The sequence below is a fragment of the Podarcis melisellensis genome, assembly GCF_964234715.1.
Source record: "Podarcis melisellensis genome assembly, chromosome: 2".
NCBI classification, from domain to species: domain Eukaryota; kingdom Metazoa; phylum Chordata; class Lepidosauria; order Squamata; family Lacertidae; genus Podarcis; species Podarcis melisellensis.
In genome coordinates this window covers 35,107,598-35,121,350 of record NC_138529.1, presented here as the reverse complement: position 1 = coordinate 35,121,350, position 13,753 = coordinate 35,107,598, and the positions used below count along the sequence as shown (strand labels likewise).

The window sequence follows — 13,753 nt, the reverse complement described above, 5'->3', positions numbered from 1 at the left end:
TTTAAAGAGTTAGATCTGAAGGGAGAGGAAGCCTTTGAAAACACTGGTATCAACGCCTTGTGACATTTGCCTGAATAAAAGGTCCCAGTGTCTTTGTGATGATTAACTTGAACCAAAAGCATTTGGCACAATCTACTCCATTGTTGTCGCTGCTGCCACTGCTGCTGCTCATGGCCATTGGCTTTTGGGAATTATCTCACTTCCTACCACATTGCCCACTCTTCCTTTTCTTCCAGGCCCGCTCTCTGCCTGGCCAGCTGATGTCCTGAATCTCTTAACTGGAAGTGAATGTGGGACATGCTTCAAATCAAAGAAGCAATGTAGGGGGGAAACTGGCTGCAGAGAGTTTTTGGAAGTGTGAAAGCTTCTGCCTTGAGATGAGTTCAGCACAGAAGCCACGGTGGCAAAGCACCTTTCCTGGAGTTCCCCAGCTCCTTGCACCCCACTCTGTAACCAGTCGCATGGGGAACTGTGGTGCATTTAAGCAACTTTGGACTCTGGGTGGGGCTATTGAGAGTTGGAGTGCAACAACATCTGGAGGGTTGCAGTTCAATGGAAGTCATCCATCGGCTCAGAGCCGATGCACCAAAATCAGTCAATTTAAGTTCATTTAGTTCAGTGGGTCCACTGTGTATATTATTATTATTATTATTATTATTATTATTATTATTATTATTACCCTGCCCGTCTGACTGGGCTTCCCCAGCCACTCTGGGCGGCTCCCAATAGACTATTAAAAACACGACAGAACATCAAACATTAAAACCTTCCCTAAACTGGGTTGCCTTCAGATGTCTTCTAAAAGTTGTTTATTTCCTTGACATCTGATGGGAGGCCATTCCACAGGGTGGGCGCCACTAGCGAGAAGGCCCTCTGCCTGTTCCCTGTAACCTCACATCTTGCAGTGAGGGAACCACCAGAAGGCCCTTGGAGCTGGACCTCAGTGTCTGGCCTCTAGGGTGAGACTCAGTTTATGCCCTACTTGCATGTTTCATGTTGGTGGGACAGGTGGGAGTGAGAGGAATCCACATAAAATGCCTTAGATGGTGGCCTTGCCTTAGATGGTGGTGTGTATTACTTCAAAATGGACACCCACTCTGCTGCCTTTGAAGGCTTCTCCTGCTAAGTGGGGCCCTGTGCCTTCTGCCCACATAGTCCTGCCCTGACGGTATCACTGAGAGGAAAAAGTAGGGAGCTCCATCTGGAAGAAGAGGGAAGAGAAGGAACTAAGGCACCTCCAACAAACGCTTCATCTCTATTATCTGCAGGAGTTTGAGCTACCACAAAATGAGTTATTCAAAACAATGACTCAAAGCCATTAATCAACTTGCTGCAGTTCTCAATTGATTCATCATGAACTGTTACTCATTGATTTTGAACAATAGAACCCCCACCCCAAAAGCTGCTTTATGCTGGGGAAATAAGTAAGCAATGTTTTATTTGGTGGAGATAGCGTTAAGACATCCTCAACATACTATGTATATCAAGCTGTTCCAAAATTCAATTCATGGATGTTTCAGGGGTCTGTGGAAGTCAAACAGATCAGAAGCTCATTATGTTCAATTCCCTGATGTAGTAAACAAACTAGCTTGTACCATTTGTTTTGAACTAGTCAGTTTCTGAGATTCATAGTTCCTTCTGTATCCACTTTGCCCAAAGTGCTTGGCAGCAAAGAATGACACAAGCAATCATTGGGGTGGCAGAGAGGGAACACATCCATCAGCCTTTTGTGCTTGGTACCGCCCTTCTCCTGATGTGCATCTCTGTGTTCTGATTGGCAGCGATTGCATCCACCGTGCAGCTCCTCAATGACTCTGCCAGTGGTAGGCTCTTCAGCAAGACCGGGCTCCCTGATGGCTGCAGCCGCTGTGCTGTGGTTGGGAACGGTGGGATTCTGAACGGCTCTCGTCAAGGCAAGGAGATAGACGCTCATGACTTCGTCTTCAGGTACAATGGGGTTGGCATCCCTTCCTCTTAAGTAGGGTCCCAAATCCAATTTGCGGATGGGTATAGGTGTAAAAAGCTCCCCGAAAACCCCCGTCAGAGAGCTTGCCAAACAAAAATAAAATCTTGAATCTGTTGTTTCTTCTGGTTAACACCTATGTATGTCTGAAAATACCCCTTACAGGCTTAATGGGGCAGTGATCAAAGGCTTCGAGGAAGATGTTGGGACGAAAATCTCCTTCTATGGTTTCACAGTAAACACCATGAAGAATTCCCTCATTGCTTATGCAGAATATGGCTTCACGCAGATACCACAGGGCAAGGTACATACATCGATAATCTTATCTGTTCTTCAAAGGTGAGTGGGAATGGAAAACCAGGAGCCAGGAATGGATGGAGTATCTGGAAAAGAGTCTATATATGGCTGGCTGACACCCTGGAACCCATACAGAAACATTTTGTTGTGGGTGCCACGTGCAATTCTTAAATTTCTATTCTGTGTTTTGCATTCCTCCCCTATTTTTGCTTCAGGACATCCGCTACATTTTCATCCCCTCAGATCTACGAGATTATATCATGCTGAGATCCGCCATATTGGGCACTCCGGTCCCAGACGGGTATGACAAGGGCGATGAGTAAGTAGGTGCTTCTTGTCTGCTTCTCTGTCCTTGCATTCAGTCCTCCTGGAGACATCCAGAGCAGATTCAGCTAGGAACATCAGCCGCTGTTAGTCGTGTTGACATCCCTTTGGTCACATTTTTGTGCTCTGCTTTCTGTTCAGCCTTAATGTCTCTGTGCTTCCAGTTCCTACTGAGGCAGCTCAGAGGGCAACCTTTCAGGCCAGCAAGCTAACCCTGCAGTAAATAGGCTTTTCAGCAGCCAGACCCCATTGCTAAAAAAGATCGTGTTATCTTGTTCTCACAAAATCACACTTCTGGGGATCGTAGTGCAGTTGTAGCGCTTGTCTCCACAACTGTAGATGTGCTTCCTTCAGTCTTCAGTGATGCCAGCCCTATTTTTCAGGCATTCCACTCACGGTTGAAGGGAATTTGCAAGCAGGAAGCAAGGCTGCACTGAATTAGGTATTTTCGCATCCAGCACAAATGTCTGAAGTGGGGAGGGAGTTGTTGCAGGTACAGGATTCTACATGATGTAGAACCTCAGTTGCTCATGGTTCCTGATTGTGTGAGGGGGGGTTCTAGGTCACATGGAAGCCTGTAGACACATGATAGCGCCCTCCTTTCAGATGTTTGCACAATATGCGCAGATGACAGTGGGAGGTGCAACATAGCCTCACTTCCAGAACACCCAACCAGAGCTATTGTATCATGAGATTGTATTCCGTGTCATGTGGATGTCCTAAGATTGAACTCCCATGTCAGTGGTGTGACACTGGTCTTGCAGAGTTTCTCATAAGCACTGAAGAATCTTTTAAAGTTTCATGGAAACTGTTGGGAGGAAGTTCAACTGATCTCATGCTTTCTCTTTCGATGCTTTGTAAGAGTCATGGGTCTAGGGTGCAGGGACACATGGTGAGATGCTTGTGTCCAAACGAGAAGCACAAGGTCTTCCTTTGCGCAAGCATGGATGCAAGCCTGTGGCTGGAGCTTACCTTTTATTTTACCTTTCTGGTTCCTTTTCTAAAATTGCCTGCAATTATTCTCTGACCTCTCTCTCATCTCTCTCTCTTGCTCTGTGTTTCTCACCAAAATATCCCTTGATTGCTTTAAAAGCTCTGACTGGCAATACTGCAAGCTCAATCCCACCCACGTTCCATGAACTCTTCATACATTAGTGATCTAAGAGGGGCAAGCACAGGGTAGGCTGGAAGATTGAGGCATGCAGGGAGATGGAAGGTTTTCAGCACCATTTCAGTAGCTCAACCTCTGGACAGCAGGTGGAAAGGAGGAATAAGCAGAAATCCCTTCTCCTGGACCTCATCCAACAGCAGGTGCAGATGGGTTCCATTTCCCTCTGCAAATACCATTTGGATTTCCTGTTCCAGATTTCTGGAGAGTTATTTAATTTTTACGCCATCCATTTTTAGTATTTTTATCCTGGCGCTTGACAAATGGTGCAGTTTTTCTGCTTTATGTACTGTACAGTATTGTTTTTCTCCCCCAGTCACAGGATCAGTTCAGAGCTGTCTAATTGTTGTCATGTAACAAAACTATTTTTATTTGCTCTATTTCCACAGGCCACAACAATATTTTGGATCTGAGGCATCTGCAGGAAAGTTCAAGTTGCTGCACCCTGAATTCGTGCATTACCTAACAGAGAGGTAATGTTTTGAGACTTTGAACACTACAGCAAAGCCTATTTTTTAGCAGGACACGACCACTGTTGGTGGAGTATAACTCCCTTTATCCTTGCGTATTGGCCATGTTGGAGCTGGGGTTGATAAGAGCTAGAGCCCAGCAACACCTGGAGATTTATGGCTTTCCCACCCTTAATATATGCAGTGGGTGATATGCCACTTAAGCCATGCTAAGAGTAAGTCCACTGAAATCAACAGACATAAGCACATTGATTTCAGTGGGTCCACTCTGAGTATTACTTAATTGGACACCACCCAATAGCAATATATGTACTACTTATATCATGTCAGTGGGAGTGAGGGGAACCCACATATTATCACATGAAACACATACAGGGTGGGAACATTTTCAGCTCAGGGGGCTAGATCCTGAGCTGTCTGCAAGCCCCACTTTCAGCAGGGATTGGCCCCATTCCAGAGATCCTGATTGGAAACTCGGGAACATAGCCAATTCTAGCTTGGCTTAAAGTCACCATCAGTCAGCCAATCACTACTAACTTCATGCCTGCATTTGGCGGGGATTGGCTTCACTCTGGAGTGCAGATTTGGAGTTTGAGTGGAAAGAATCCCAGTGGGGCTTGTGTCTGGAGCCAGATTTAAAAAACATGGGTACAATTCCCACTTATCAGGGAGCAATTGAGCGTGCGCTCGAAGGCTCCTGAACCATTTCCTTTGCGGTCGTTTCTTTACTGGCCCAGCAGCTGACGTCATCTGTGGGTGGGTGTAGCTTTGGGGAAATTAGGCCAAATTAGGACTCTGCCAGGTCTAACTAGGCCAGCAGGTCAGAGATTCCACACCACCGACCATTTGTTTGTTTGTTTGTTTTCATTATTCAATATATATACCTCAAAAGATCTCAGGGCGGTGTACAACATTAAAAACAAATGACCAAACATCAATGATAAAAACATAATAAAAACATAGTAAAAAACATACTGACAGACAGCCTAATAGTAAAATAATCATAATAATAACAGTCCTCTTCCCCTACACTTGTACCATAGCTGTCAACGTTTCCCTTTTCTTGCGTGGAATCCTATTCGGAATAAGGGAATTTCCCTTTAAAAATGGGAAACGTTGACAGCTATGTACTTGTACATACATATGTAGTAGAATTCTGATTGCCCTTCTTTGTCGATGGTGTTTGAATCTCTGGCTGGCAGAAGAGACAAAGGGAACCGTGAGTCACCTGAGTAATTTGGGTGGAAGACTGATACACAATTTCTTGGGGTTTGTGCAGGAATCTTGCCTTTAATTCCATTTTGTATCATGTGAGAGGCAACACCAATGGGCAAAAATTCCCTGTATGTGGAATGCTAGCATGTCAGGGAGAAGAACAGGCTGGACGTTTGAAATCTTTCTGATTGCCAGATTCTTATATGGCCCATGGTTCGCACCTGACACAGCCAATTGGTTAAAAACTTCTTTTTTTGTTAATAACCTATAAACACCCTCCTGTGCTCCTCTTCTATTTACAGGTTTTTAAGGTCAGAAATAATAAACAGCCAGTATGGACATCTCTACATGCCCAGCACTGGAGCCCTGATGCTTCTAACAGCTCTTCATACCTGTGATCAGGTAAGAGTCTTTATACCGTTAACTTTTCCAGCAGCTGATAAACTCAGCATCAGGGGGTGGAGACCTAAGCCTAGTTGTGACGGTGACTTCACACTGCGTGGAAAGGGGAGAAGATGACTCTCACACACCTAGCACCAACGGGGAACATAATCAATTTCCTCCCAACACCTGCAGCTAGAACCTCTGTGTCTCTGCGTGGAGAAAAGGGGCAATTTTCATGGGTAATCTGAAAGCGCAAGCACACCGTTAGGTGCCGAATAATAATAATAATAATTTTATTATTTGTGCCCCGCCCATTTGACTGGTTTGCCACAGCCACTCTGGGCAGCTTCCAGCAGAATATAAAAACATAATAAAATGCCAAACATTAAAAACTTCCTGATACAGGGCTGCCTTCAGAAGTTATGTGGTTCTTTATCTCCTTGACATCTGATGGGAGAGTGACTACCGAGAAGGCCCTATACTTGCCTCCCTGTCACCTCACTTCTCGCGGTGAGGGAACCGCCAGAAGGCCCTCGGAACTAGATTTCAAGTGGCTTGGCACTGTGCGTGGCAAGGGTGTGTGTGTGGCAGACAAAGCCTGGTAGGTTGGGCCTCAGGTCCACGCCCATCCCTAAGTTGTCCTCCTCCTCTGCTTCTTCCCCTCCCGCAGGTCAGTGCCTATGGTTTCATCACCGACAACTACAGGGCATTCTCCGACCACTACTTTGAGCAGGAGAAGAAGCCGTTGGTCTTCTATGCCAACCACGATATGCTGCTGGAAGCTGAGCTGTGGAAGAGCTTGCACCGGACTGGCATCATGAAGCTGTATCAACGGTGAAGGCAGCTTGGGTGCATGGGCATGGAAAGGGAGAGGGTAGCTTCACCTGATTTCCATCCTTCAGGTGGATCCTGGGCAGCCCTTCCTCTATTTTAGGTCAGCAGCAAAACTGAAAAACGGCAGCTTCCAAGTGTGCCAAAGGAAGTCCTGCATCAGTCACCCTGCCAGCCAGCCTGTGGAGAACTCATCTCCATGGGCTACAGTAAAGGGCAAATTGCACCGTACTAATCCATGCTAGAAGGAAGGCCCATCAAAGTTGGGAGCTGCAACGGCAGTCGTGGTCCTGCTGTGACAAAGTGGCAACAGTCCCAGCTCTGCAAGTGTCTCTCACACTTCCGGTGATGTTTCCGGCCAGCATTGTGCTGCGGCTTCTGCTCAGAGGCAAGGCGCGGCTTGGTCTTCCTGGAACATTGGCCTCACCTAACAAAATGGCTGCTCTTGAAGTCGCCCCACTCTTTGCCTCTTCCTGTTAGGAGCTGCCCAGCAAAACACGTCGTGAAATGGGGCACAAGGGCTGGAGCTCGCTTGTGTTTGCTGTGGCCTCGGTGCAGCCACAAAACTTTGCTCCGTAATGCGATGGGAGCCTGTGGCACTCAGAACAGCTCTCCTGTTCAGAAAAAAGCCCTACACAACAAGCATTCAGCTCATGCAATGTTATTGGCCCACATTAACGGACAGTACTGTGAAATAGGAACCTACAAGGGGATTTTTTAAGAGGCAGTAATTGTTGCGGGCAAGAATGATCGGATCTTCCACCTTTCACACAAGTTCGTGTTCTTGCACTGCTCAGGCTACCGGCTACTTTCTTCATGTGGGCGCTGAGCATACACACTCCTCGCCAGTGTCTTATTTTATGATAATCGCTCTTTTCCTCAGTGACACAGCCCAACTCCCTTTCCTAAAGCCTTTTTCCAGATTTCCTCCTCCAGGCTGGCTGTTTAAGTTCCGGGTGGATCTCGCAAAAATATCTCCTTTGCTAGTTGAAGAGATGGGAAGAGCTGTCACTGGTAAATTCGTCCCACGGTCAGCACTGGACAAAAGAGCCAGGCAGCACTTTTGTGTTTACAGGAAGATCTCCATCACGGTGAAACACTACAGCTCTACCATCCACACTCCTGAGCACCAGCTCTGTCTCTTCGACCCCTTTCAAGTGGGCCAGGACTGGCCTAGTTAGCTGCCTCGCAAGAGTTCCCCCTGGTTTTGTGCGGAAGCAGGGATAAGCAGGGAAATTATAGCATTGATATGGAGCCGTCCCTCCCCTGTGGGTAAGGTGCACGGTTGCGTGTCTAACTCTCCGGTTAAAATAAATAAATAATGCTGTGCCAAGAAAAGTTTAATTCAGTGCATTTGGGGCTGTTTCTGTAAGCTGGGTTTCTCTCAGGGTAAACTCAGGGACTGACAGCAAAGACGACTGTTAAGGCAACACTACACGCATAACAGAGTAGAGACTACTTATTAACATGTTGTATTTAAATGTAAATACGAAGGCGTGCACATACGATGACAGAGGCAAGAAGATCCTCTTAATAAAGCCACAATCCATTGATATTTCTGTGTCCATGTGGTGTAAAATTCCTTACCTGGGGTGAAGAAGTCCAAGCAGGGAAGTATTGCACTGCTGTCAATCAAGGAAAATCCGGCCGCAAAGATAACAGGTCTGACGGCAACACTGCATAACTACCAACAATCTGTCTTTTACTTTACTGCTGAACTGAATCAGTTGTTCGGGCCCTATTAAAGTGTCAAAGAAAACCTTTTTGTGGCTCAGAAAATGTTGCAGGTGGTGGGAAAGTTCAGGGCATATTCTGCTCCAGTGCTCTTCCCCTTCTTTGAAGCTTAAGGAACAATATTATATTGTTACAGTAATTTGTTTTGGCATAGGGTCACATCTCCTTTTTTTTTTAATTGTGTAATTTGTGACTTGCTAACTTTTGCATAAATCGTACTTCTTATCAAGGAGCTTCCATTATGCTCCACCTTTGGCTTCTGAAATTCACCAGAGCCATGTTTACAGTAGCATTGGCAAGAAACACATTTTCAGAAGGAAGAAGGCCTCTCTTAGAACCATTCCCCCTAGTTTTCTACAGATAGGGAGGCATTTTATACATGTCAAATAACTAACTAACTAACTAACTGTGCAAGAGAGCATTCAAAAAGAGCTGGTAGAGTCCAGGAAGTGAAGAGCAGGACAGATGATCAAAATAGGGAATGCTAAATTTCTAACCTGTAAATCAGGTGTCAGGAACCTTTTGGTCCATCACATGGTGCTGAACCACAACTTCCATCAGGAGAGGGGTTGGGACTTGTAGTTCAGCAGCATGTGGAGAGCTGTGGGTTAGCCACCCTTGCTATAATGTAAGGTTTTGCAATGATGGGTCTCCAGCTGTTGTTGGGACTGCTACTCCCATCAATCCCCAGCTAGCAGGACCAGTGGTCAGGGATGATGGGAAATGTAGTCCAAAAACAGCTGGAGACCCCAATTTTGGGAAATTGTGCTGTAAAGCATGATGCCCAGCATATTTGTTAAGGATTACTGTGTTGGTATGGCATGAGATTTCACACCAGGGCAATTCTGGGCCAAATCAGATGTTACAGATATAAAGTGGGCCAGAGGTGTTTGTTCAAAGTACTGTACTCCATCACCTCAAACTAAACCGTTCCTCCCTAGCTGTTTTTCTCAAGGGTCTCCAAGACCATCAGTAACTACTGGTCGATGAGAACAGCAGAGGGGAATGCAGCCTCATTGCGCTTCAAATGGTGTTCCGTAGGAAATTGTCACGGCAACGTGTAACATGAAAGCAAACTTGGGCCAATTTCATGATAAAGTGTGCTTAGTTCCTTGGGCCATTTGTTGATGCCATCAGAGAAGGCAGGTTTGAGGACTGGAATGAAAGCAAGAGGATGTGCGATAAATGGTAAAAAGCCAACAGTGCTTCTAAGGCAGAGGCCAGCAAACTTTTTCAGCAGGGGGCCAGTCCACTGTCCCTCAGACCTTGTGGGGGGCCGGACTACATTTTGAAAAAGAATGAATTCCTATGCCCCACAAATAACCCAGAGATGCATTTTAAATAAAAGGACACATTCTACTTATGTAAAAACATGCTGATTCCTGGACCATCCGTGGGCCGGATTTAGAAGGCGATTGGGCCTGATCCGGTCCCCGGGCCTTAGTTTGCCTACCCATGTTCTAAGGCGTTCCATTAATTTCATACGCAGAGCCGCACACTCACCTTTGGTACACATGTGTTAACAGGGAATGCTCAAATCTTGTCTCATGGGAATGCCGATGCCCCCAGATGAATTTTGTAAGTGAAAACGTGCATTTCCTCTCTTTTTCAATACTTATCTCTTTTTGTTGATGACAAGTCACATTCAAGCAACTGGCAACACACCAGCAGCACAGCTCTGAGTTTTCAGACACCCACAACATTTGTGTAGGACGACCTGTTCTCATGCTGACATTTGCCAGCTTGGTCTGTGACCTTGCTTAGCGCTAAGGCAGGCCAGTGACACCAGAGGCAGCAACTGAGGGTGCAGCCCTTCGAGAATGGGGGCACCTTGACCCTTTGACTTCCCGTTCCTCTGGCACAATGGGGTAAGATTCCCTCTCCAGCTAATTAAGCCACAATTAGCAACCAAGAAGCAAAGAAAGCGGGCTTATTGACACCAGTTAACCTTGCAGACCTCCCACTGGTGTTTGTAAGATAATTAAGTGTAAATAGCAACCAAGAGATCAGCATCGGGTCAGTTTTGTTCTGCGGGGAAAGTTACAGCGGCTAGCGACAGACGGAGGGTTGCAGGCGCACAATGGGGGGAAGGTGGAATGTAATCCGAAACATTTTCCCACTTTGTATAATTGCATAAATGTTGAATGATCTTTTCTCCTTTGTGTCTTCCTTTTGTCATGTGGGCGTGAGGTGGAGGGAAATAGCTGTAGGGGGAGAAACAGAGCAAGCAGCGCTGGTTGCGTAAAAAGCAGGACCAAGCTGGTACAAAGAGGATTGGTGGAGATGGGAGGAGAGAACAAACTGTTTTAAACCGTGTGTTGTTTGAGGAATGAGTGGCAGCCTCTGCAGAAGAGGCGTCATGATGACATGCCACCTGTTCCATGAAATTCCATGAAAACACAGATAAACACCCCAGTGCTTTTGACAGAGTATCTCAACTGTGCAGCAAATACTCTCCTCAAAGGTCTTATAGAGGCCCTCATGCACTCGTGAGAGCATAACAGCAGCTGTTTAAGTGACCAGAAATTTCCAGGTTCAAATCTTGCTTCTGTTATGGACACACCATTTGCCAAAGGGAAGTCACTCCCCTGCGATGCAACTGAGCTCACTTATATGCTTGTTGTAAGGATTCTAGAGATAGATGTATGTAAAAGACCCCAATACTTCACATATATGATGGGATGTGAAGTGCTGAGTAGAAGTAGCAGCAGTTATCAACAGGATCAGCAGCATAGGTAGCATGGTTTTTCTCCAAGAGGCTTGCTCCCATTTCCACTTCCTCTGTTTTATGGAATCATTAGGTGCAGCACCGCAAACTAAAACCCCAGCTAATGCTGCACATTGTGTCCCTATAGATCAGCTGGTATGTGAAGCAGGATTTCCAACATCGAGCCGATTCATTAAATTAATAAATGAAATCGGTGCCTCTGGTTAACTAAGGCAATGGTGGGGGTGGGGGTGTTTTTTTAAAAAAGGTAGTAAGTTACCAATGTTCCAAAAACAAAACAAATCTTCAGAACTATTGCTTTAGTAGTCTGCAAATCTGATTAACCCCACTTATCTGGGAGTAAAAAGGCAAAGGGACCCCCGACCGTTAGGTCCAGTTGCAGATGACTCTGGGGTTGCGATGCTCATCTCGCTTTACTGGCCAAGGGAGCTGGCGTACAGCTTCTGGGTCAGAGCAGCGCACGGAAACGCTGTTTATCTTCCCTTCGGAGCGGTACATATTTATCTACTTGCACTTTGACGTGCTTTCAAACTGCTAGGTTGGCAGGAACTGGGACCGAACAACGGGAGCTCACCCCGTCGCGGGGATTCGAACCGCCGACCTTCTGATTGGCAAGCCCTAGGCTCTGTGGTTTAGACCACAGCGCCATATCTGGGAGTAAGCCCTGTAAAATTCAATAGGACTTCTAAGTAGTTGGTTAGCCTTGCAATGTAACTTATACATTCAGTTTCCTACCTTCAGCCACCTAAGATTTCTTTAATAGGACTGTAGTCCTAATATGAAGTAATACTTCAAGAGTTTACATTGGAACTAGCCCAGTTAGCAAGACCCAAAAGCTGCTTGTAGAGTTGAAGGGCCTCTTGCACAGGATGTGACGGCAAGCCCACACTTGCCATTGAAAAGGTATACACGGAGCCAAAGCCAGTTCTCAGCACCCTTTCCAGAGGCATTCACGTGCTGCTTTTAAGTATGCTTTTGCAGCATGTTTTGTATACACCAAACAAAATACAACACGCCATGCAACTCTTTTTAAGGTGAAAGTTGAGAGTGGGCATGTATAAACACAGATGAAATGGAAGATCGAGAAGGAAGAAATACCTGAGGGGAAATGTCAAAAGTAACCATTAAGGAAGAGGAAAAACCCCGACCTGTGCAGACTTTGTACACAGGTGACAGGAGAGGTGACCCAGGCAAGAGACAAATCCAGGTTTTCAGCCAAAGCTGGAAATGCAAGCCAATACCACAGGGCAGTTTTGGTCAGCTGAAGTCAACAAATAAAGCTGTACCAAATTTAAGTGTTACCTTACAAGATGCAGGTGGGAACCCACCCCATCATACTGCTGCCACATCAAAGCAACTCTTCAAATGGATGCTGAAGAGTGTGGTCCAATTCCACCACAATAGGAAGTCAGAACTTTTTTCCATCAGAGAACTGACTTTTGGGGGGGACATGTTTTGTGGAGATTTTGTAATGGGCCAGTAAGTCCCAAACTGAACCTTTGGCAGTGTTAAGAGTAGTCTCTGAATGTTTCCTTCATACTGTAGGGAACCTGACTGCATCCCAACGATCAGTGCAACCTTGTACACCCTGACTCCGAAGCAAGTCCCTCTGTGTTCAACAGCGCTTACTCCCAAGAAAGTGTACACACAGGATCACAGCGCTTGGAAGCAGTTGACTGATCATAGGCATGTTTACTGAATCTTCCGTTTCCATTCCCAAAATTGAGGTCTTTTTAAATGTAGAAATCGGCCCATCATAAGAAAGCAGTTCTAGATTGGAGGAAACAAGTAGCCTTTATGGTTACATGACTAACATTTATCTTTCATGCGAATAAGGGAAACTGCATGACTAGCACATGGCTGAAGCCCAAGTTCTTTTGCCAACTACCCTCCCTCTTTACAATCAAGGAACAGCAGCAAAGAACAATGCTGGTTATGCTTCATGGCCGATTTAGAGGTTTCTCTTGTTCCACGTTGAAATCCTAATAATTTCCTGACAGGTGCGTTTGACCGTTGCGTTCAGTCAAATAAAAGCAGGCTCTGACAGCAACAAACCAGCAAGATACACAATGCTTGATAGGTTGGGCTGGGGCTGTGGTAGAGCCTTGCAGGCAGAAGGTCCAGGGTTCAACCCCTTCTATCTCCAGGAAGAAGAGGAGTTTGGATTTGATATCCTGCCTTTCACCCCTTTAAGGAGTCTCAAAGCAGCTAACATTCTCCTTTCCCTTCCTCCCCCACAACAAACACTCTGTGAGGTAAGTGGGGCTGAGAGACTTCAGAGAAGTGTGACTGGCCCAAGGTCACCCAGCAGCTGCATGTGGAGGAGCGGAGACGCGAACCCGGTTCCTCAGATTAAGAGTCCACTGCTCTTAACCACTACACCACACTGGCTCTCAAGGACTTGAGATGCCTTCATCCAAGAACCACAATATGGAGCTAGATAGACCAATGGTCTGACTCAGCAAAGAGCAGCTTCCTATGTTCCTATCTGTATTTCAGGGACATACTGCACCCTGTGTAGTTGGGAGGCTACACAGGGTGCTTCCAGATGGATGCTTATTGAAGAACAGGTAGTGCTAACACATGCACTTCTACAGCATCCACCTAGCACTGCCAGAACTAAAATGGCAAACTGTTGC

The 13,753-nt window shown here is 46.0% G+C and overlaps 1 protein-coding gene across 2 annotated transcripts in view; it reads left to right on the top strand.

Moving 5' to 3' along the window:
* ST6GALNAC2 (ST6 N-acetylgalactosaminide alpha-2,6-sialyltransferase 2) overlaps positions 1-8,207 on the top strand; it is a 33,489-nt gene extending 25,282 nt beyond the window's left edge. The window contains exons 5-11 of one of the 2 annotated variants that reach the window (XR_014164950.1): positions 1,782-1,947; positions 2,129-2,267; positions 2,476-2,579; positions 4,142-4,225; positions 5,740-5,839; positions 6,492-7,601; positions 7,656-8,207. Coding sequence is in view for 1 of the 2 variants with exons in the window: in XM_081898027.1 (XP_081754153.1) it covers positions 1,782-1,947; positions 2,129-2,267; positions 2,476-2,579; positions 4,142-4,225; positions 5,740-5,839; positions 6,492-6,659 (761 nt within the window). In the remaining variant the exon portion in view is untranslated. Of the gene's footprint in view, positions 1-1,781; positions 1,948-2,128; positions 2,268-2,475; positions 2,580-4,141; positions 4,226-5,739; positions 5,840-6,491 lie in introns of both variants that reach the window. The other variant, XM_081898027.1, reaches the window with a different exon arrangement.
* Positions 8,208-13,753: the final 5,546 nt, after the last annotated feature.